We start from the raw sequence: 25,566 nt of genomic DNA on the forward strand, positions 1-25,566 counted from the left end.
AGAAAACGAGAATGTAGGGCTGTAGGGGAATGGTGCTTTGGTTTTGAAGACAAAGGTTTTATTTATTAATTTTTTAAGCGGGAAGTAACTTTAACATGCTTAAAAGTCTTTTACAAGAATCAAATTTTACTGAAAGTTTGCTTGACTATATAAGTCACATGAAATAATTTTTAAGAGCTATGTCTGTTGAACTAATGTTAATATTAACATTGAAAATATTGTAAAAGAACATAAAAGATTATAAACGAAAGCAGTATGAATTATGTTATTTAGCAAAATCCTCTTGTTTGCAATATATCTAAATGCAAGAGGGCTCTGCATCTGGAGGATCCTATTGTCTGAGTCAAGTTCTGCTATTCTTTCAATTTTCAGTAAAGAGAAGCTACTACCATTTGGCTTTCTATGATGATTTTCTAAGATGGCAGTTTTCCATAGGGGTTGACCAGTAAGTCTGGGTCTAGATCCCACTTTGAATTTGTAGAATCATAGGGAAAGAACCTGTGTTAGACTAACTGTATGAGACAAATTACTATCTAACACAAATTACTATCCAACACTGCTGCAAGAATTCTAGCTTTACGTCATGAGTTTACAACTTGTTCCTTTCTAAAAATAGTGGTTATAATTCATATAGATTTTCATTTCTATGTTCAAAACCTGCTTTGCTATCTTCAAATGGTTAGTTTGAAATAAGAACAATAACAATAAGTGAAAAGCAAGAGAGAGTGGGAAAAAAAACTTGCTATGTCTGAAGTTCTATACCAGGTACTTAATATACATCTTTCTTAATTCTCCAAACAATCCTTCAAGGTAGGTTCTTTCATTATCCTCATTTTCCAAATAAGTAAACTGAATCTTAGATTAAAAAAATAATACCCAAGGACCTGTAGCTGGTCATATTAAGTGTCACATTAGAGAATAAAATTTTATGTGTGACTGAAAAGTTAATGTCTTAATTAACTGCAATAATATCCTGCTCCTATTCTAAAAAACAGACTTCTTTCTTAGGGAATTAACACTGACCTGTACAGGACAAGAAGTAGTATTCATTAAACTAACAAGGGATAATGAAGATCTCTCTGCCAGAAAATAACACTTTATACACTTCTCCCTTCTTGTTATGTCTTTCATGATCAAATATAGTTAATCCAGCTGAGTTCCCTGTAGTGATGGATCCAATTGTTGAGGACTTGCTTGTTATAACGCAAGCAACAGTTACATTATTTATCTTATATCAGACAAGACTTAACTCTGAAATATGTCTATCCTTATTAGTTTTTTGTATCTATGATGATTTAATGTCATCTGCAACCAGTCATTTGATTTCGGCTAGTGGTTTCAGACTTGAGCTTCCATCAGAATCTCTTGTAGGGCCTTCTCAAAACATAGATGACTGGATCTGCCCTTCACGGGTTTGGATTCAGTAAATGTGGGTTGTGGTGCTTAAAATGTACATTTCTAACAACTTCCCAGATGCTCCTACTGCTAGTCTAAAGACCACCTCTGAGAACCACTAGCCCAGAACCACAGTTTCAAAACATTTTCTATAAAAAATTAAATGATTACTGTTGGCTTTGTAGGCCATTGAGTCTCATTCACAACTACTCAACGTTTCCTTTGCCATGGAAAGCAGCCATAAACAATACCTAAATAAATGGGATATGGCTGTGTTTCAATAAAATGTTATTTACAGAAACAGGTATCAGGATGGATTTGATAAATGGACCATAGTTGGTCAGCCTCTGGCTTAGAACAACTCACAACAAGAGATCTGAAAAATCACTTTGCATATGTTAAATAGCATCTCTGTGATAATCAACTATAGATTTATTCACAAAAAATCCTTTCTAAATTTCTAAATTAAATCTGCAGACTTATACCAGAGACTAAGCTGATGGTGTTAAACCAGCATAAAGGAGAAACCTCAAAGCTTTCTTATGAACCAATAAAAAAGCAAGTTTTATACAAGAGGCTGCATCTTAGAAATATTTTTTGTTTTAACATACCCATGACCTGTATCTTCATTTTCAAATTTTAGTTTTAACTCGATAGTGCTTACAATGTTAGTAACAAGCTATAAATATACCAACTAAAACTAACGCTATATTGAATGACATAGATGCCAACCCAATCAGATTATCTATTGACTATAATAAAGTGAAACAAAACAAAAACATTCTATTTTCCATCAGTAGACCTGGATTTACTATACTTGGGTCTTTTATCCAGAATGGTGTACTTCAAATTAATTTAAAATGCCAATATAAGCTTAAAAGTCTACTAAACTGTATACACCAGTGAACCCACTGCATTAGGCTTGTCTTTCTAAAATATAATTCCTGTAAAAATACATAATTCAGATACGTTTTTGTCATAATGGATTATAAATTAGTTCCTTGAAAATAATTACATGCAAATGCTGTGAGGAAAGCTAGTATTATAGGTCATCTTATAAACTTAAAATGCAAATTATTATGTCAAACATCTCCAACAATGCTACAGACTAGAAATACATAGATAAAATCTCTACGATTATAATTGCAATATTTTAATAATTTAAAGATGGATTAAAATGACTTTATGATGGGATACATGTCTTTCAGCTTTCGAAATCTCTTCCTAAATTTGATTTAAATCAAATGTTTCAATTTGATCAATAGGCTTATATTTACCACTAGACATTTATTCTTTAGTCTAATGCAGTGGTTTTCAAAGAGTTCTCAGTTTTCAAAAAACGCTTGAAAGAGGATTATGGTCAAATGAAACTGGAAAACATTTATTTTAAACACATTTAAACTTTTTTTTTTTTTACTTTAGGACTTCTTAGAAACATTAATATTCATGGAATACATATCCAAGAAAGATGTGGTAAACTGTGCAGGCTTTTTCAATCCCATTTGAACATGGAACCAAATTATCAGCAGAGCATTTTGAAGTGCAAGAGAAACATTCAAGGAAACAATGTTCTTATAGCCTGAGTCCAGGTACCATGTGATAATAGGTTTCTTTAAAAAAATTCAATTAGATTCAACAAGTATTTGTTAAGAACCTCTGTTATTTGACTTACCACTTAAAGGTTAATCCTTGAGCTTTGCTCTGTTACTCACCAAAGTCTATCTAGAACACAGTTAATCCTATGAAACATACTTACACTCCTCTTCGGGCCTCTTCCGAAGTGCTGCACGGACTTCTTTACAAGGACTTCTCTGATATTGGGGGGGATTCCTTCCCCTTATTAGGTTCTCCATCCTGTAGGAGGAAATCAAAAGAGCATATTAATACCAAAGTCTTGAAAAATTTTGACAAGTGGTTTAAATCAAGAGTCAACAATTCTGGTACCTACATATGCTTGGCAGACCACACCATTGAGAGGATCTAGCAAAGAGGAAGACAGTAGGGAGTGGTGGGGACTGTGGTTAACTGGAGCATGCTTGACTTTTCCAAGGCATTCCTATTTATTTATTTATTTATTTATTTAGGTCTTTTTGCCTTTTCTAGGGCCACTCCCACCACATATGGAGATTCCCAGGTTAGGGGTCTAATCGGAGCTGTAGCCACTGGCCTATGCCAGAGCCAGAGCCACAGCAACGAGGGATCCGAGCCGCGTCTGCAACCTACATCACAGCTCATGGCAACACCGGATCCTTAACCCACTGAGCAAGGCCAGGGATCAAACCCGCAATCTCATGGTTCCTAGTCAGTTTCGTTAACCACTGCACCACAAACGTAACTCCAAGGCATACCAATTTAAAAAATATAAAAACACATGTGGATGAAACTCACACACACATTCTCCAATTAGAGACTGTTACAGACTGAATATTTGTGTCCCTGATCCCTGTATCCCCTAATTCATAAGTTGAAACCCTAATGCCCAAGGTAATGGTATTTGAATGTGGAACCCTTGGGAGGTAACTAGGTTTAGTTGAGGTCATGAGAGTGGGGCATGCATGATGAGATTAGTGTTTTTATAAGATGAGGAAAAGAGACCAGAGCTTGCTCTCCCCTGCCATATGAGGACACAGTGAGAAGGCAGTCATCTACAAACCAGGAGGAGGGGACTCACCAGGAACTGAATCTGCTGGTGCCTTGATCTTAGACTTCCCAGCCTCCAAAACAGCGAGGAATAAATGTCTGTTGTTTAAGCCACCCAGTCTGTGGTATTTTTTTATAGCAGCCTAGGACTAAGTCAGGGATCCACTGACTTATAAAGCAAACAAATTTATCAAAAATCAAGTTGCCCTTTAGAAAGAAAGATATTATCTTTCACCAACATTCTGAATATCAGTTTTCAGGAGCTGAATTGCTCCTTTCCTTCCATGCTAATAATTAAATTGAGAGGGGTTTTCTAATTCTAAAAACTGTGACTTCTTGAAAATGTAATTAAGGAGTTCCCTGTGGCTTAGGGATAATGAACCTGACTAGTAGCTATGAGGATGTGGGTTCTATTCCTGGTCTCACTCAGTGGGTTAAGGATTTGGCATTGCCATATACTACAATGTGGGATGCAAACATGGCTCGGATTTGGTGTTGGCTATAGCTGTGGCTGTGTGGTAGGCTGGCAGCTGCAGCTCAGATTCAATCCCTAACCTGGGAACTTCCACATGCTGCAGGTGTGGCCCTAAAAGGCAAAAAAAAAAAAAAAAAAAAAAAAAAAAAAGAGAGAGAAAGAAAGAAAGAAGGAAAGAAAAGAAAATGTAGTTAATATAAAGTGTACTTCTCAGTTACTTTCAATACTGTCCACCAGAAAATAATATAAATGGGCCAAATGCAACTTCGGTTGGCATATTAAACAGCATGTATTCTGTGATCAGTATTTTCTGGTTTTAGTAAACCTTACAGTTTTGTGTCACCAATGCATATTTTGTTTATTTTGAAAACATTAAAAAACTATTGCTTGTCCAAGAGGTGAAAATTCAGAACGAAACAATGATATTTACCTTTTTGAAAATATAAACACAGCTTCTTACCATTTACATAATTACTCTAATGGGATATCACAGCTTTTTGACAACTGTGTTGGCTGGCAGCATATATTGAAAACAGGTATGGTTGTTATGGGTTACAGTGGTGGTCTCCTAAGTTTAGTGATATACGGAGAATTGTATTTCCAGTGCCTAGAGAGGAAATTAGGAAAGGATAATCCAATAAAAGCAATATGTAAAATGGTGTGAAATATGAGATATTGGAATAAAGCTTTTCCTATGAGAAGCTGTCACTGGTTCCTAAAAACACTTCCAAATATACTTCCTGAAATGAATCCATTCATAGGTAGGGACTGCTTTATGTGTTCTTATGAGCTATGTACGTCTGCACTCATATGCCTGTGATCATGTATATAAAGAACAAGAAAATATTCTTCAATGTGTGATGATAACTTGAAACTTAGTTTCACTTGAAGTTTATTTCAAGTGAGAAAATGAGTTATTTATCTCAATGTTATGATAACACAATGACAGGAAATCAAGTGTAAACCTCAAGAGTTTAAGATATAATTTAAGACATAATTTGCTTTAATACTATTTATGGGGGAAATTATGCTTCCAGGACTATCCCTGCAGTTGCACTATGAGGATTAGCCACATAAATTATATAAAATGTTCTAGTTTCTGACTCTTGAATTAATTCAATGCACAAGTTTGATTACATGTTTCAGCAAATGCATGAATTTTCATGGTGATATAATAACAATTTAAGTGAACTTGTAATTAATCACTAGTATTTACAAGCTCAAGAGAGTAAAATACAACAAACAAATGCAAGTATCTATGTGAAATTGTGATGTAACTTTAAAAACCAATTTTAGTCATCATGATTATACGGATAAAGGATGACAACTTACCCTGGTTGGAAATCCATGTAAACCACTCTCTTGGATAGGCTATTAATTTTCCTTTTATGTATCTGACTATTGCGTATGTGGGGAAAAAAAGTGGTCTAGTTGATTTCCATATAACTATGTTTTAGAGTATGTCATATAAGTTAGAAAGTACTGCCAAGGGCTCAAAGAAAGTTGAACTTACATGAGTGCTATTGGCATCAAAGATCATCAGGGATCATGGTGCCCAGATGTTGCATTAGGGTAATGCTCACAAGTAGACGTGCAAGAGATTATGCAGAGTTAGCAATGCAGCACAGTTTAAATGCAACAAGCCTGGATTGTGGAATCAGACTGCCTGGGATCAACTCCCTTTCTGTCTCTTAAAGGATGATTTTAGGGAAATATACTTAGCTATTCTATACCTTAATTTTTTTCATCAGTAAATGGGGATAACATTGGCTACCTCATAGGATTGTTGTGAGGATTAAATATGTTTATACTACATATCTGCTTACACTGTGTCCACCACAATGCAAGAGCTCAGCAAATATAATTATTATTAATCATAGTTATCCTCCCAAAATGAAATTGTATATTATTTTAAATGTACAGTTATGTTGGGAAAAATATGAAATCTAGCCTTTATTTAATAAAGGAAAAAAAAAAAAACAGATGACACTGTTGAGAAAAAAATTCCAACTAAATAAATGTTCTAGTTATTAGATAAACACAAAGCATTCACACATCTGAACTGCTAATTTTTGAAAGGAAGACCTTAATAAGCTATACTTCATTTTATTCATTAAGGTTTAAAGGATTATTATATGGCAATCTTACAAGGATAGTAAGATGGATAAAAGTGGGTTGGTATCCACATGAATTAAATAAACTGCTAAATAAATTACTCTTTCTTAGAGAATTCAGAAAATATTTCAAAATTGTATAGTGCTATTTAACCTTAACAAGAACAATGAATATATCTTGTAACGTGTTACCATTTATCATTTATTCCATTTAATCATTATAACAATAGAAAGAACTTTTTAAAGATGAATAAGCTAATGTTTAGAAATGTTCAGTGAACTGATCATGGCCACACAGGAAGTAAGAGATGCAACTAAGACTTAAGGTTTTCTGATTTTTTAACCTTTTTCTACTTGCTTTTTAACCAACTATTTCCATGACTCTATGCTTAACTATAGATAATTTCACTAGGAGACTAAGTGCTTGAGATTCTACTATGTTGTGCATATTTAATTTTTGATGGAATTCTTATTGAACATGATATTTATGTTATATATGCTTATATGTAAATAGTACTTATTACATATAAATATACCACTACACATATATATATATGTAAAATACTTATCTGCTAAGTACATGTCAATTTTTAATCATTTAGCTCTTTTCATTGAAATGTTTGCTTCTGTTAGTGATATTTTAAGTTTTTAGAACCATCAGAAAGATAACTGGGGTCAAGGAAACTCAGTATAAACTATATCTACAAAACAATAATAGATGAAAAAACTTAAAACATCATTAAAAGTCCTTTTGCTCATTGGAATGCTAAATGTTATACCCAGTGGAAAATACACTTTGAACGAAATTAAATGTTTTACACAAATATGTTAATGTCCAAACTCTTATATAACTTCGTCTTCTTGAAACTATGCTACTTGAACTCTTCCACCGGTGTCATCTGTGATCTACAGTTTGCATTAAATGGTCAGACAAAATGACCAAGAATGAAGTCTTGGAGCACTGCCAGGACACAGCAAAGAAGCCATTCTAGCTACTCTCAAGCTTGGCATGCCACCAGTAGGAGTGTGTTAACAATTCCAGCAAGGAGAGATTAAGTGTGATGACCACCAGCAAGACAGATGCTCTAACAACTCATTGAAGAGCTCTGAAAACTGCAGCCTACACGTCAACTGCTGGGAAGAAATAAGGGCAGCCAGATTAACATCAAAGAGCATGAAAAAGCAATCAAAGGTTATGAGCAACTGTATTCACAACTCTCTTTGGTTTCTCCCAAACTTAGGTCACAAAATCATCTGAGGAGCTTTAAACAAATATAGACCCCACCATTCCCAGTACTGAAGATTTTCATTCAGTAGACTTGGGTCAGGTCCATACATTTTTTTAACATTAATCAAGTACTTCTAAAGTAGTCTTACACTGGTCCGAATACCAGCCTCCGGGAACCCCTGAAAATAAAAAATATATACTTGAAGATGTAGGAAAAGGAAGTTCAGTGAATTCATTGCTGATACAGACGTAAGGTGAGGGCCTGGTGAGAAGACTGCAGTTAGGACAGACACTATCAAAAATGAAAAGAGTAGCCAAAGTGACAGAGTCAAAGGCTTGCAAGTTGTCTGGAGTTCAACCAGATGAACCTGGAGGCTGACAATTTATAATGATGATAATATCACAGAGAAATGATTTCCTCCATCAAGTTTTGGCAGACACAGGTGGATCAGAAAGTAAGTGTGGGCTGACCTAGAATTGTGGAGTGGGTTGACAATGTGGCTAGTCAGTAAAGAAAGGGAAGTACTGGTAAAATATGGTTGAAGTGGATTTTCACAGGAAGGATGAGGACAAGGAAGAATGACTGAATCCCTGAGGTATAAGAGAGTTGGATTAAGAAAATAAAAATATCAACTATCAGTATCTCTACAATGCCTATTATGTGCCAGGTGCTATATTAGATTATATATATATATATATAGTGTCTATGTTATTCTCATTTTACCTATGACTAATCTAAGGCTCAGAGATGTTAAATAACTTGCTTAGGATCACATAGCAAGTAAGTGCAAAAATCAGAATTTAAATCCAGATCTGACTCAAGAGCCCATGGGGTCAACTACTATGTGAACTGTATAACAGAAAAGTCTTTGATGATGGAAATGCTCAATATCTGTGCTGTCCAATACAGTAGCTGCTATCTTTATATAATAGTTGAGCAGTTGGCATATAGCCAGTGTGATTGAGGAACTGAATTTGAGATTTTTAAAATCTGATTTTTAATTTATTGAAATTTAAATTTCAAGAGTGATAGGTGACAACTGTCATTTAAGTACAGCAGGTCTAGATGCCCCTATTTATTTAACATATGACTGGTGAAAATCCACTTTTCCACTGAAGACGTCTAAATTAAAGTCAGCATAAGCAAGGAAGAAAAGCCTTAGAAAAGTATTGTGTATGAAGATCTTTTGGAGAGAAACAACTTAACTCCTCACTCTAGAATTGGCTCGAAGTAACCCCCTAGGAACTTCCTTGCAAAAAACACACTTTTCATGCAACTATGATTTTCAATTACAAAGCTCTTGTCCTAGCACATCCAAGTGTTTTGGATATACACTCGAAACCTCTTCCTATCACAGGAGCTTCTCACATGCTGCTTCCTTTGCCTCAAATGATTCTTCTCCTACTCCATCTGAATAACTCTTAATCATCCTTCTAGTCCTCATTGTAATATGATTTTTTAAGAGAGTTTTCTTTAACCTCTTAACTTAATTAGATCTCCAACTATGGTTCCATCCTGCAGCCTAGAGTTTTCCATCATGACACGTACCATAAATTGCAATTATATATTAGCCATCTGGAATTTCTGTTTAATGTCTGCCTTGGTTCTGGTCTGTAAGCTCCATGAAGGCAGAGACAATGTCAGTTTTATTCTCCACTCTATTGGAAGAATTTAGCACAGTGCTTGGCATTCATACCCATTGCTTGAATGAATGAATACATCTACTGCTCCTAATCTTGCCATAGGGAAAATATATGATGCTGGGATCACTATGTGTGATCTAGGTGTTCAATCTAGTGAGTGGGCTTCCAAACACTGCAGCTGTCAGCCCATCATCCCCAAACCATGTGCTTTCCTTCAGTCATTCCCCGGCACCCCTAACACTTTCCTTACAGGTCATCACCTTGATTTTTCAATAGCCTCTCACCATCCCACTCTTCACCCAGCAGCCAAGCCTGAACAGACCTCAGAGAGCAGGTCAAATTACCCCAGATTCCCTCCTTGCAGGACCTAGGAGATGAGAGGAGGAGAAGGAGAGGAAATAGAACATCAGGGAGCTTTCTCCTCAGAGAGAAACAATACTTTGAGGACTTTAGCAGAACAAGGGGAATTTGCTGTGGCCACATAGGGGGATTATGAATGAGAAAAGAGATTTTATTAGATATCAAAAGATCAATTAAAGAACGAAATCAGGGAGTTCTCATTGTGGCTCAGTGGCAATGAACCCAACTAGCATCCATGAGGATACAGGCTTGATCCCGGCCCTGCTCAGTGGGTTAAGGATCTGGCATTGAGTGAGCTGCAGTGTAGGTTGCAGATGTGTCTTGGATCCAGTGTTGCTGTGGCTGTGGTATAGGCCAGCAGCTGCAGTTCCAATTTTACCCTAGCCTGGGTATGTACATATATCACAGGTGCAGTCCTAAAAATATATAAAAAAAATTTTTTTAAATAATAGAAAAATATACCATGCTCTTGGATTGAAAAAAATCAATATATATGCAATCCCTGTCAAATTACTAAGGACATTCTTCACAAAACTAAAACAGAATATTTTAAAGTTTGTATGAAAACACAAGAGGCCCTGAATAGCCAGAACGATATTGAAGAAGAACAACAAAAATGGAGGAATCAAGCTTCCTGACTTCAGACAATACTACAAAGCTACAGTTATCAAAACAATATGGTATTGGCACAAAAACAGAAATATAAATCAATGGAAAGGACAGAAAGCCCAGAAATAAACCCAAGCATCTATGGTCAACTAATCTATTACCAAGGAGGCAAGAACATACAGTGGAAGAAAGATGGTCTCTTCAATAAATGGTGCTAGGAAAACTAGAAAGCCACCTGTAAAAGAAAGAAAATAGAACACTTCTAACACCATACACAAAAATAAACTCACAGTGGGAATTCCCGTCATGGTACACTGCAAATGAATCCGACTAGGAACCATGACGTTGCGGGTTCCACCCCTGGCCTTGTTCAGTGGGTTAAGGATCTGGTGTTGCTGTGAGCTGTAGTGTAGGTCACAGATCCAGCTCAGATCCTGTGTTGCTGTGGCTCTGGTGTAGGCTGGCAGCAATAGCTCCGAATGGACCCCTAGCCAGGGAATCTCCATATGCCTTGGGTGCAGCCCTAAAAAGCCAAAAAAAACCCCAAAAAACAAAAACCTCACAATGGATTAAAGACCTAAATATAAGTCCAGACAGTATAAAACTCCTAGAGGAAAACACAGGCAGAATGCTCTTTGAAATAAATCGCAGCGACATCTTATTTCATCCACCTTCTAGAATAATGAAAATAAAGATACACAAATAAGCCAATGGGACTGAATTAAACTCAAAAGGCTTTGCATGGCAAAGGAAACCATTAAAAAAATGAAAAGACAACCCACAGAATGGGAGAAAATCTTTGCAAATGATGTAACAGACAAGGGCCTAATATCCAAAATATACAAACAACTCAAACAGCTCAACAACAAAAAAAACAAACAACCCAATTGAAAAATAGGCAGAAGACCTAAACAGATAATTCTCAAAGAAGTACATACAGATGGCCAACAGGCATGTGAAAAAATGCTCAACATCACTAATTATTATAGAAATGCAAATCAAAACTGCAATGAGGTACCACCTCACACCAGTCACAATGTCCATCATTAACAAGGCAACAAATAGCAAATGTAGGGGAGAGTGTGGAGAAAAGGGGACTCTCCTACACTGCCGTGGGAATGTAAATCAGTACAACCACTATGGAAAACACTATGGAGATACGTCAGGGAACTGTGTGTGACTGGGTCACTTTGCTGTACCACAGAAATTGAGAAAATGTAAATCAACTATAATTTTTAAAAAATTTAAAAATTACAAAAGAAAAAAGGATAAAGAAAAGTACTGGCAAAATTTCACATTGGAAAACAAAATAAAAGCACACTTATCAAAATCAGGACTACACTTCAGTTAGATTAGTTAGAAGAGTGCCTGCTATTACATTCCATGTTTCCCAAGATGAAAAATAGGACTAAAAGCTAAAATGAGACTTTGAAACAAATGTGGTCAAATAGCACCCTTAAAGAGCAAACGGACAAAATTAAAGTATCATGTAAGAACTGAATAGTGAGAAAAATACTTCAGTGTATTTGTTTTGTTAAATGATATTGTAATTGCTTGAACCAAAATTGATAGCTCTATTGCTTTTTAAATTGTTTAAAAATTTTTTATATTATTAGGAAATGATTTAAGGTGAAATAGAAAATCAGTTTATTTAAATAAAGGCCATGAAATTATACAAAAAAAAAAAAAAGCAATATCAACTTGTTTTGCTTATAAGATATGGAGGCTATTTGTTCTCCTACCACTGACCTTAATACTATATTTGCTGCTTTGTGAGCACAACCCAAACTGGAAATATGCACTGCTTAATTGGCCTATTTGATAAATAGACAATTTAGACACACTCCTAAATGAAGTTCAGTGCACAAGCAATGAATTGAGTATTTGCAAACGGATTTACTTTATGCTCAATAGACTCCCTAAGACTGCTTAAGGAATTTTAAAAAATTATTTAACTAGACATAAAATAAAGTACAAAGAGTAAATATCCTTGACTTCTTAGTTTCTAGAAAACTAAAAAGCTCATTTAAGAGTTCCCACTATGATACCTTGGGTTAAGGATCCAATACTGCCATAGCTGTGGTGTTGGTTGCAGCTGTGGCTCAGATTCTCGACCCCTGGCCTGGGAACTTCCATATACCACAGGTGCGGCAAAAAAAAGTTCAATTATATTTTAATAATTAAGTGATCAAATAAATGTAGACATTTTCCAAAAAGTCAAGAAGCATTTCATTAAGCCTTTATTTAATTTGATTATAAGCAGAACTAGGCACAATGAGCTACATACCTACAAAAAAAATAAAATCCTCTCATTTAGAATGATTATCTATATGAGCAGGAATCTTAGTAAGATATGTATAAAATATGGTAGCATTTGTTGCCTTCAATTTGACAATGAATGTACAAGGAGAACTTCTATTAAAGTACAAAGCCATACAACATTGACTACAATCTGAAATTTCGCCCTATTAGTTCTGTGGTAAAGACAGTACTAGCCTAGTGTTCAATTAGTCAGAGTCCAAAGATTAAAATGTCTGTCATGTGACATAATTCAAACATCTTTTTTTTTTCATAGCAACTCCGTCTTTCTTAGAGTCCTTAAGCATAGTGCCTAGACTATGATAAACACTCCATAAATATTTAACAAATGATTTAATGGATAGATGACAGAAGTCTGCTTCTTTTGTAGCAGGGACATTTGGAAGATTCCTCTTTTTTCATTCCAAACTTTACCCATCCTTGAAGGCCTATTTTGAAGTTCCAATTCCACTCAGAAACAAATCCAACCACTTCAAATATACACGGTGTTTGTTTTCTCAATCTTCCAGGTTATATCAATTAAACTTTTGGAAGAGGAACCAGTGACTTTCCAGCTAGTGTTATTCTTCATCTCAGTGTTTGTGCCCTTTCCTCATATAGATTCTAAGCCATTTGAGCGCTCTGACATAACACACTACTGTTCTCCAAATACTTTCATATAATTTATTTCATCTCATTTGCTTGACAATTCTGAAGCAGGTATCAGCATATCGCAAGACATGTTTCTTTGAAAATTCCATCTTTACTTTACTTTACTTTATCCTTCTTTACTTTATCCCATCTTCTTGCCTTACTTTATCCCATCTTCCTGCTTGAAAAACAGTAAATGACTTAAGCTTAAGAACTGTTATGTGCCTAGAGGTCAGAGTAAGAGCTTAACCTTTTACCCCCAAAGTGGCTTTTAAAATAGTAAAAGAACTTACATAATAGTAAACAAACCCTGTATCATCCACCCACAGCCACTCCTCACTTGATCTCATCTTAAGAGAACAATAAAAGCAGTGTGGTTTCTTGAGGCAGGGCTCTTGGTCCCTGAGACCTTGAGTCCTCCGGTTCCCACCTTTACTTAAGATAAATGTCTCTGTGTCTTGTTTTATGTTAACTTTTTTTTCCTTAAGTTCCACAGCACCCGTTCTTCAGCCTCATCCTGCTCAGCTGGCCTTGGCATCAGCACATCACTATTTATAGACAAGAAAATTGGAAGCCTGAGCAATTAAGTGACATATGTAAAGTAACACAGAAGGGCCAAAGGAAGGACTTGAACTTAAGGTCCTTTGATTCCCAAATCACAGCATTCATTTCAAAATGCCACTAAGCATAGAAAATATTGTCAGTGTTTTCTTTCACATCTAGTGTCTCACAAAGTTTTCTTACTGATTTGTATACATTCCCTAAATCTTAAAACATGGAATATTTATGTTATTGTCACTTTGACTTATGCTTCTGTAAGTCTAAAAACTATATGCAAATAATTCATGGCAAATTAAAATAAATAAAAATAATAAGAATTTTTAAAATGAAAGTGTGCTTAAGCTGCATATGGAAAAAGGGAGAAAAATATTGCTATATTATTTTTGGAATTAGTAATTAGTGGTTTGTCTTACCCAGAGAAAGGGAAGAGCAAGGGGCAGTATGCTATGATCATCCATCCCTACAAAGATCTAAAGCCAAGCGACTCCCCAGCACTTCAGAATTCTTTCTTTGGCTTTGAATTCAAGAAAAAAGAGGGAAGCAAAGAAGCAATGGAAAGTGCTCTTGCTTTTTCACTGAGCTGCCTTTTTTTTTTTTTTTTTTTTAAAGAAACCTGAGTCTGTATTCAGCACAGTGAAACAACCTCCATACCAAACTAAAACCAAACCAGAATCATGAATGCCTATGAAGCATAAAGCAGTCATTAAGAAGTCTCAAGTGTTTATAAAGATCCAATTTGAAGTCCAAATGACAGTGCAAAAATAATCAATACCCAATTAGCTCAGTCGATAATGTTGAGTTGATATTTAATAAGAAAAAATTGAATGAAATTAAATAGCAAGATTGTTGCAAGGGGAAAACAATGTCTTAACTACACTTAAAGTGCCTGGAAAGAGAGAGAAATGCCTAGCAGAATAGGAAGATAGGTGAAGCACAGTCCAGTTGGAAAAGAGTCAGATGCTTGATTTTTAAAGCAGAAAATGACTTACCAAACATTAAAGAATCATCAGTAGTTTCAGAGGAGAAACCTATTTTTACACTGCCATGTCACACATTTAGGGACTGACAAATATAACAGCATTGTTTTCATCTTTTTTCAAGGAAAAAATTCAAAATAGATGGGTATCATTTTGGACTTCTTGCATTGTAGATCCTACTTGTTCTTTTTTTTTTAAAGTTGTATTGAATTATAGTTTATTTACCATCCTGTGATAATTTCTGCTGTACAACGAAGTGAATCAGTTATGGATATATATAAACATATCTTTTTTTTCAGATTCTTTTTCCATACAGGTTATTACAGAATATTGGGTAGAGTTCCCTATAACAGCAGGTCCCCGCTGACCATCCATTCCATATAAAATAGTGTGCATATGCCAATCCCAAATCTCTACCTTTCCTGAACAACAAATAAAAACTAGAATGTAAATGGTATATAATTTACTCTATAGAGTTGTAGCAAACAATTGTTCCATGAAAAAATCTATGAAATTAATGAGAAGAGCATGTGTAGAACTGGGAAAAAAGTCCAGTTCCTCATAAATTTAGCAACACACTATTCACAAAATTCTAGTTTTAAACTGATTTACTTTTCTCCTATTTATTAAAAAAAGAAAAAAACTTTGTGTTTTTTCCCACATATAAAATGGTACTGTATCAGAAATCTGTTATCTTTATGACAGTATTTTATGAACAAATTGAATTGGTACAATGAATAACAATCTTCCTTAGCAAAGCTCCATACAGAAATAATTAGGTTATACACAAGGTTTAGGAATATGTTCATTGCCAAAATCACACACACACAACAATTAAGTTCACTAAACTCAGGTATTCAGAAAATCAATCCTTTAATGCAACATAAATTAAGTAGATGAATTAATAAAACATTCACCTACAAAAATGAGTGACATTCACACAATGGAAAAAAATGTAAAGACGGCGTAATAAGAAATAAACCAATATGTCCAAAATTTATTCAAAAGATGTTTATTTTACCCTCAAGAGCAAAAACAGAGCTGGTAATGTAGAAGAAATACATCAATTAAAAAATGGTGAGAATTCTTGAAAAAGTTCTAATGTTGAATCAACATACTTATGTAAAAATAAAACTGACACAAAGAAATACAGAAAAATGCTAGACTAGTACCACACAGGTTATAATAATATTACCAAAATTTTATCTGAACTATCCATCTCTCTCTCTCTCTCTCTTTTTTTTTTTTTTTCAGGAGGAACTCCTGAACTATCCATCATTTTTTAAATGTAAGAACATATGGAAACTATTTCTTTAAAAAACTGTATTTTTAGTAAGATGAAATACAATATAACTACCTGCCATCTAGAAATGAACACAATTTAATACATATTTTTAAGCTCAGTTTGTTTCCTTTTCTCCATTCCTTCCCCCACACACTTTGACTTTGAAGGTAGAGGAGGAAGGGAAGAATCGGGAGGATAGGAATAACACATACACATCACTGTATAAAATAGATGATTAACAAGAAAGTACTGTATAGCACAGGAAAACCTGCCCAAAAGTTTGCAATAACCATAGAGGTCTATGGGAGAAAAGAACAGATAGATTTCTCTGTATGGCTCATTCACCTTACTCTATACCTGAAACTAGTACAACATTGTAAATCAACTATAAGCCAATAAAATCAATTTAAAAAATAAAGGTAGAGGAAAACCCTTGTGTCAACATTTGGTTTCATGATTTTCAGTAAATGTTTATGAAATGAGAAGACCAAGGCCACCAGAATGTATAATCATCTCTCCTCTGGAAAGTCTTCTTTGATTTTACCCACCACCCCAGCTATCCTCTGTCTCCTACACAAACGTCTTATCATCCTTTCCTCCACTAAAAATCCTTGAGGGCAAAAGTTATATCATTCCTGAGGATCTAACACAATTCACAGAACATGGTAGAAATTAAATATTCATTTTTAAATAATTGAATGAATAGGTGATGTTAGAAATAAATGCATGCCCTGTACAGTTCCTCAGTGATCTACGGTTATACCTCTTCATATATATTATTTATTCCTCATGAAGAGCCTATGGGCTTAGTATATTATAGATGAAGAAATTAAGACTCACTTGCCCAAGGAAGTTTAGCAGCAAAGCTGGACTAACGTTTGGATTTTCTGATTCCTGCTGATCTTCACACCTGAGCACAGCTGCCTCTATGCGCTGCTCATTTCCAAGTGATTCCACTTTCACTCGGGGCCTCTTTAAATCTCAGAGAAGGGGCTACTATGACTTATGGCAGTTGTTTAGATTCAGAAAAAAAAAATGTTTTGCAAGGAAAGCATATACTCCTTTCTATAAGTGAAATGAGGATAGCTGGCAAATCTGAAGTAATATTATTATTTTTCCAAATGTGCATAAACATCTAAATATATACTACAATGTATAATATAAACTTGATATCATAGTCCAGAGGTGCAAAGATCAAGTTCTCCCCCAGAGTTCTACCTTCAGCCTGCTCTCCTTCTGCATTGTATCCTTGGGGTACCCTTTCAGCTATAGTTACATCCCACAGGCCAATGGCTCTTAGTCACTAGACCATGAGATTTTTGAATGTTAGGACAATGTTCCCCCAGTAAATTTTCTAGAATTGTCACATAGAAGATACTCAGCATTTTCTTTAAAAAAAATAAACTGTTATGATTAATCGAGTGATACTGTTTGATGGCTTTCATTCTTACTGATGAGAAAAAAAAAGAATACTTCATAATCAGAATCCTATTCATAATTTCTAGGATGTTTTAAAGCACAGCAACTTTCAATCTCTTAGTATCTTATACTAAGATAAGAAAAATAGAACATGCTGTATCTTTTACTAAGAAAAGAAGAGTCTCAAGATGAGTCATCCGTTTAAGAAGATATGCTTCTGGGAAAAACCCAATTAAGTTTCTATTTGAGACGAGTGAGTACCTGAACTACTCAGATGGACATCAACATAATATGTACTAATTCTAGGAGTATTTAAAACAATCTTTTGGCTTTTCTAAAAATTTATGGAATCACAACAAAAGATCACATGCCATGGAGCATATCAATTTCACCTGGCATTTTGTTCTTAGTCCCTTTCCATTACACAGCCAGAAGGGTTTGATTTTGTTTCCTTTTGCTTCCTTTTTTTTTTTTTTTTTTTATGCTTTTTAGGGCCACATTCTTGGCATATGGAAGTTCCCAGTCTAGGGGTTGAATCAGAGCTACAGTTGCCAGCCTACATCTCATCCACAGCCACGCTAGATACCAGCTGTGTCTGCAACCTACACCACAGCTCACAGCAACGCCAGATCCTTGACCCACTGAGCAAGGCCAGGGATCAAACCGAAATCTTCATGGATACTAGTTGGATTCGTTTGTGCTGGGCCACAATGAGAACTCCTTCTTTTGCTTATTTTCTCCTGGCTTCTTTTGTGGGTAAATAAATACTTTATCCGTGAAAGGAATGTTAGAGGATGCATTCACAGCCTCTCTCCTACAACCCTTACTTCCCTATGGTCTATGGTCAATTCAGCAGCCTGGCAGTCTTTTAAAATCATGAGTCAGGTTGTATCACTGCCCGGAGCCCAGCACTGGAGGATTTCCATTCTACCAGGGCAAAACCCCAAGTCCTTACCATAGCCTTCAAGGCCCCTCTGTGTTCTGCTACCTGTAAGCTCTCCTCACATCTTTCCTTCCTCTTATTAATCAATCCACTTGAACATAGGTAGGCTCCTGCCTTATGCCTTTACTCTGGCAGTGTAGTCTCTCTGGATCCCCTTCACCTCGGTCAGGTCTTTACTCAAAAGGTGCCATTTCAATGATGTCTATCTTGACAAAAACATTTGATAATGAACTTTGAACAGCTCTCCCAAGAGTTCATGCCTTTACTAATACTCATGATCCTTCTTGTCTTGTTCTAACTTTGTCTTTATCCTAGTGTTTATTAACTTCTAACATAATCTTTTAATCTACTTCTATGCAGAATTTAGTGTTCATTGACTGTAAAAGTCCATATGTGCTTTGAAAAGAATGTATATAATCCGCGCCTGCGACCTACACCACAGCTCCCAGCAACGCCGGATCAACCCACTAAGCAAGGCCAGGGATCGAACCTGCATCCTCATGGACACTAGTCAGATTCGTTTCTGCTGAGCCACAATGGGAACTCCCCCCTCCCCTTTTTATAACTCTGATTAAATGTAAGTTAGACCTTTGCACTCTATCCTTGGTGCCTCTTATACTCTTGTGCTGGGAATCCCCTCTTTACCCCTCTGATCTGCCCTTCTCCACTCTGCTCTGTGTCCTGGCACACTAACCTCTGTGTCATACATCAACAAAGTTCCCTGGCCTCTGGCATCCAGGTGTGTTTGGTCAGTGAAAGGCACCAGCAGGGTACTGAGTGCAGGAGGAGGGGGATGGGGGTATTTATATCCCCACCTGCATCCTTAGCATGTTGTGGGTCAGCATTAGCTGCATTCTTCTACCAAAGGTTGCAGTTTCTCTCAGGTGACTCTTTGCTATAACTACAATTATTTCTCTGTCCAGTTTCTTGCAACCTCCTTTTCTATGCTCCTTTACACATGGGGTGAAGATGACTCCCCCCCCACCCCCACCGCTGATCTTAGTCTCTGGAGTTGCTTCAGCCTGTCTGGCTGGTTTCTTTCATTCTGCCTATCCTGTTTTTATAAATTCGCCTGGTTATTTTCATACACTCCTGTTCTTTTCTCACATTTTCATTCCTTATTTCTTTTTTTTTTTAATTTTTTTTTTTATTTTCCCACTGTACAGCAAGGGGGTCAGGTTATCCTTACATGTATACATTACAATTACAGTTTTCCCCCACCCTTTCTTCTGTTGCAACATGAGTATCTAGACATAGTTCTCAATGCTATTCAGCAGGATCTCCTTGTAAATCTATTCTAAGTTGTGTCTTATAAGCCCAAGCTCCCGATCCCTCCCACTCCCTCCCCCTCCCATCAGGCAGCCACAAGTCTCTTCTCCAAGTCCATGATTTTCTTTTCTGAGGAGATGTTCATTTGTGCTGGATATTAGATTCCAGTTATAAGTGATATCATATGGTATTTGTCTTTCTGGCTCATTTCACTCAGGATGAGATTCTCTAGTTCCATCCATGTTGCTGCAAATGGCATGATGTCATCCTTTTTTATGGCTGAGTAGTATTCCACTGTGTATATATACCACCTCTTCCGAATCCAATCCTCTGTCGATGGACATTTGGGTTGTTTCCACGTCCTGGCTATTGTGAATAGTGCTGCAATGAACATGCGGGTGCATGTGTCTCTTTTAAGTAGAGCTTTGTCCGGATAGATGCCCAAGAGTGGGACTGCGGGGTCATATGGAAGTTCTATGTATAGATTTCTAAGGTATCTCCAAACTGTTCTCCATAGTGGCTGTACCAGTTTCCATTCCCACCAACAGTGCAGGAGGGTTCCCTTTTCTCCACAGCCCCTCCAGCACTTGTTATTTGTGGACTTATGAATGATGGCCATTCTGACTGGTGTGAGGTGGTATCTCATGGTAGTTTTGATTTGCATTTCTCTTATAATCAGCGATGTTGAGCATTTTTTCATGTGTTTGTTGGCCATCTGTATATCTTCTTTGGAGAAATGTCTACCCAGGTCTTTTGCCCATTTTTCCATTGATCGATTGGCTTTTTTGCTGTTGGGTTGTGTAAGTTGTTTATATATTCTAGAGATTAAACCCTTGTCGGTTGCATCATTTGAAACTATTTTCTCCCATTCTGTAAGTTGTCTTTTTGTTTTCTTTTGGGTTTCCTTTGCTGTGCAAAAGCTTTTCAGTTTGATGAGGTCCCACAGGTTTATTTTTGCTCTAATTTCTATTGCTTTGGGAGACTGACCTGAGAAAATATTCATGATGTTGATGTCAGAGAGTGTTTTGCCTATGTTCTTTTCTAGGAGTTTGATGGTGTCCTGTCGTATATTTAAGTCTTTCAGCCATTTGGAGTTTATTTTTGTGCATGGTGTGAGGGTGTGTTCTAGTTTCATTGCTTTGCATGCAGCTGTCCAGGTTTCCCAGCAATGCTTGCTGAATAGACTTTCTTTTTCCCATTTTATGTTCTTGACTCCCTTGTCAAAGATTAATTGACCATAGGTGTCAGGGTTTATTTCCGGATTCTCTATTCTGTTCCATTGGTCTGTCTGTCTGTTTTGGTACCAGTACCACACTGTTTTGATGAGTGTGGCTTTGTAGTATTTCTTGAAGTCTGGGAGAGTGATGCCTCCTGCTTGGTTTTTGTTTCTCAGGATTGCTTTGGCTATTCTGGGTCTTTTGTGGTTCCATATAAATGTTTGGATTGTTTTTTCTAGTTCTGTGAAAAATGTCATGGGTAATTTGATAGGGATTGCATTGAATCTGTAGATTGCTTTGGGTAGGATGGCCATTTTTACAATATTGATTTTCCCAATCCAGGAACATGGAATATCTTTCCATTTCTTTACATCTTCTTTGATTTCTTTGATTAAAGTTTTATAGTTCTCGGCATATAGGTCCTTTACCTCCTTGGTCAGGTGTATTCCGAGGTATTTGATTTTGTGAGGTACAATTTTAAAAGGTATCGTATTTTTGTATTCCTTTTCTAATGTTTCATTGCTGGTATACAGAAATGCAACTGACTTCTGAATGTTAATCTTATATCCTGCTACTTTGCTGAATTTATTAATCAGTTCAAGGAGTTTTGGGGTTGAGTCCTTAGGGTTTTCTAGGTATAGTATCATGTCATCTGCATACAGTGACAGTTTGATCTCTTCTCTTCCTATATGGATGCCTTTTATTTCTTTTGTTTGTCTAATTCCTATGGCTAGGACTTCGAAAACTATGTTGAAGAACAGTGGTGAGAGTGGGCATCCCTGTCTTGTTCCAGATTTGAGTGAGAAGGCTTTCAGTTTTTTCCCATTGAGTATTATATTTGCTGTGGGTTTATCATAAATGGCTTTGATTATATTCAGGAATGTTCCCTCTATACCCACTTTGGCGAGGGTCTTGATCATGAATGGATGTTGAACTTTGTCAAATGCTTTTTCTGCGTCTATTGAGATGATCATATGATTTTTGACTTTTCTTTTGTTAATGTGGTGTATGATGTTGATTGATTTGCGTATGTTGAACCATCCTTGTGAACCTGGGATGAACCCTACCTGGTCATGGTGTATAATTTTTTTGATATGTTGTTGGATTCGGTTGGCTAAGATTTTGTTGAGAATTTTTGCATCTATATTCATCAATGATATTGGGCGATAGTTTTCTTTTTTGGTGGTGTCTCTGCCTGGTTTTGGAATGAGGGTGATGGTGGCATCACAGAATGTCTTTGGGAGATTCCTTCTTCTTCAACCTTTTGAAAGAGTTTAAGGAGGATGGGCACCAATTCCTCTTTATATGTTTGATAGAATTCACCTGTGAAGCCATCTGGTCCTGGACTTTTATTTGTAGGGAGTGATTTTATGACCTCTTCAATTTCATTTCTAGTGATTGGTCTGTTCAGTTGGTCTGTTTCTACTTGACATTCCTTATTTCTTAAAGCACATACATTTAAGAAAATTCCAATATCTGAAGATTTTGTGATTTGATTCTTCTGGTCCTTGTTTCTGCTGAATCTGATTGATGGTGTCATGTTTCTTATGGTGTCTGTTTTTTTGTGTATGTTATCATTTCACATGATGAGTTCATTGTTCTTGGATATTTTATCTTTGAGGATTTTTTGAGGTCCCAATTGAAATGTAGTGACCATGGAGAATATCCAAGTTTTACTTTCTGATTGCCTGGCCATTTCCAGACACTATAATAGAAGTTCAAGATTTCTAGAGTTTAGCTGATGCCCTTAAGGCAAAATCCAGCTTTAATTCTTACCCTCCAGAGTTTTCTCCTGGATTTATTATTTGCCTACTTCCTTATTTTCAAACCAGTTCAGCAATCATTTAAAGAAATACGATTTACATTTTATCCATATTTTTAAGTTTTTTCATGGGAAGGTACTTTCAGAGTTAAATAATTAGTGTTTCATGTTGACAGTAATAGAAATTATATTTTAAAATAAACAAATTCATTTATCATAATGATGTATTTTGTAAAAGACAAAAACAAACAGGAATTACTTGAAATACTTCTGTTGTATTCAACATATGAAGAAACTGAGCCTTAGAAATGCTAAGTGTGTAAGCTGCAGAATAAGAAGCAGGAAAAAAAGAAGTGAAATTTACATTTCTCTAATTCCAAAATCTCTATGCTACAAGACCTCTGTTAACCCTGGCTTCTTTATATTATGTCAGAATAATATTGCTAAGAATATATAAAATTACTTTAGGTTCAAGTCAAAGCCCTTAAATGCCCAAGCGATCAGTACAACAGTGATGATTAAAAAAAAAAAAAACAGCTGCTATAAGGTACACTAGAGTAGAATCAATGAAATGGTATATAGATTCCAATCATTTTCACTATTAGTAAACCAAAGAAATTTACTTCACTTGGAAGAAATAATCTGTGAGCAAGAATGGAGAATAAATAGATCCATGTGTGAACTGGAGATTGGCGCTTGCCATCTGCTTCTGCATGGATTGAATCATGAGCCACTGCAGCTGCTGACCCTCAACACCCCCTGAAAGGAACTCAGGGTGGAGATCAGGAGTGAGGCACTCTGTGCTCTGGGAAAACTGGCAGAACAGGTCTTCAGATAGTTAGATATTTTCAGGAGAAGATGCCCAATTCTTGCATCTTCTTATATCTAGAAAAGCACTAAAATCCTTCATAGTGACATTTGCTCCTCGTGACTAGTAATAACCTTCATGAGACTAGCAGCAACATTCTGCAAAATGTGTGCGTGACTGCATGTACCTCCCCCTTCAACAAAATCGCATATATACTGACATTTCTCCTGCCTTTTTGGAGTGGTATTTCAGAACTATCTCAAATGCTGCCTCCCAGCCTATAGTCCTCATTTTGCCCCAAATAAAACTTAATTCTCGGCTTTTAAGTTGTGCATATTTTTAAGTCGACACATGTATCCTGGTAAAGAATTTAAATAAATGGATGGCCTGAAAGAAAACAGGATAAAAAAAAATACAATTTCATCAGGACTATTCCTAAACAAAATTTTTTAATAAGAAAAAATGCATCTGCATGAGCCCTTACGTCTCTTTTTGTTCAGTTTCCTCATGTCTCGCGCTTTCTCCACTTTTAATCTACCTAGTTTCTCTGAAGATCTGGGTGAGTCAATAACATCTTATGGTGGCTTCATTCAATATTACTCCTTACACTATTTTTTATGTAGAATATAGATGACAAAAAATACGTATGCATTTTACTTATGGTGATTCAGACACATAGCACCTAGATAAAGGGTCTTCTTGGGAGTCTTTACAGTACTTTTCAAATTAGACAATATTAAGTAAACTTCTAATCTGGTTTCACAAACAGTTCTAGTTATTCTGAAGTAATTCTGCCCATAAGAAATGTCTTGAAGCACTGGTAATCCTTTACACAAAATCATCTATTTAAAAGACAGTGCAGAGTTCCCGTCGTGGCTCAGTGGTTGGCGAATCTGACTAGGAACCATGAGGTTGTGGGTTCGATCCCTGGCCTCCTCAGTGGGTTAAGGATCTGGCATTGCCGTGAGCTGTGGTGTAGGTCACAGACGCGGCTCGGATCCCGCGTTGCTATGGATCTGGGGTAGGCCTGCGACTACAGCTCCAATTAGACCCCTAGCCTGGGAACCTCCATATGCCCTGGCAGCAGCCCTAGAAAAGGCAAAAAGACAAAAAAAAAAAAAAAAAAGACAGTGCATTAGAATTCTAATAAATTGCTATTTTAAACAAATAACTACACTGTTCTTGACTAGTCATGTAACTGAGTACTTGGGACCCTATGAGACCTTCCTGGGACAGGGCCTTCTTTCAAGTCCTTTGCTTTTGGGCCTCTAAACGGGATGCACATTTCCTGACTTGTCTTAAATATGAAAAGCCCCCACCCAATGGAGATATTAACTACTTGATGACTGTGAGCACTTAGGCCCCCTCCCCCAGGCTCCCTGGAGCCTAAGGATTGGCAATGTTATCCCCTGTGATCCCGCCCTGTTACCTCACCATCAGCCAATCAGAAAGTTGTGCATGATCTGATCACTTATCCTGTGACCTCTCTCCCTCACCTGGCTTTCCAAAATGCTTTGCTGAAAACCCTCAGCAGCATTCAGGGTTTTGAGGCCCTAAGCCACTGGTTTCCTTGCCTGGCCTAGCAAAAATCTCTGCTCCAAACTCTGACATTTTGGTTTGGCCTCACCATGCATGGGACATGTGAACTTGTACTAACAATTTTACTTTTAAAATATTACTTTCCTTTTGGTCTTTTAGAATGTGGCTGAAACTCAGCCTTTGTCCACTGGAGCCAAATAGAAACACAGAGTTTTGGGTGAAGGAGAAAAAAAATAGTTTTTACTGCTTTGCTGGGAAAAGGAGGCCACAGCAGGGCACAGACCATACCCTCTTTTGGGAGAGAATAGGAGGTGGTCTCATAGTTTTGGAGTAGAAAATAGGGCCAGAGATTGGCATTAGCACAGATGCAAG

The 25,566-nt window shown here is 36.4% G+C and overlaps 1 protein-coding gene across 50 annotated transcripts in view; it reads right to left on the minus strand.

Annotated features, from left to right (window-relative positions):
• Window positions 1-25,566, minus strand: part of LRRC7 (leucine rich repeat containing 7) — a 537,967-nt gene that overhangs the window by 424,096 nt on the left and 88,305 nt on the right. For all 50 annotated transcript variants that reach the window (XR_014807988.1, XR_014807993.1, XR_014807989.1 and 47 more), the window contains exon 2: window positions 3,152-3,249. Coding sequence is in view for 11 of the 50 variants with exons in the window: in XM_084964727.1 (XP_084820853.1) it covers window positions 3,152-3,249 (98 nt within the window). In the remaining 39 variants the exon portion in view is untranslated. The remainder of the gene's footprint in view (window positions 1-3,151; window positions 3,250-25,566) is intronic.

The sequence above is a fragment of the Sus scrofa genome, chromosome 6, assembly GCF_054392235.1.
Source record: "Sus scrofa isolate SSC_HxYL_T2T_F1_AM1 chromosome 6, Sscrofa_HxYL_maternal_Yorkshire_Landrace_v2.0, whole genome shotgun sequence".
Taxonomy (NCBI): domain Eukaryota; kingdom Metazoa; phylum Chordata; class Mammalia; order Artiodactyla; family Suidae; genus Sus; species Sus scrofa.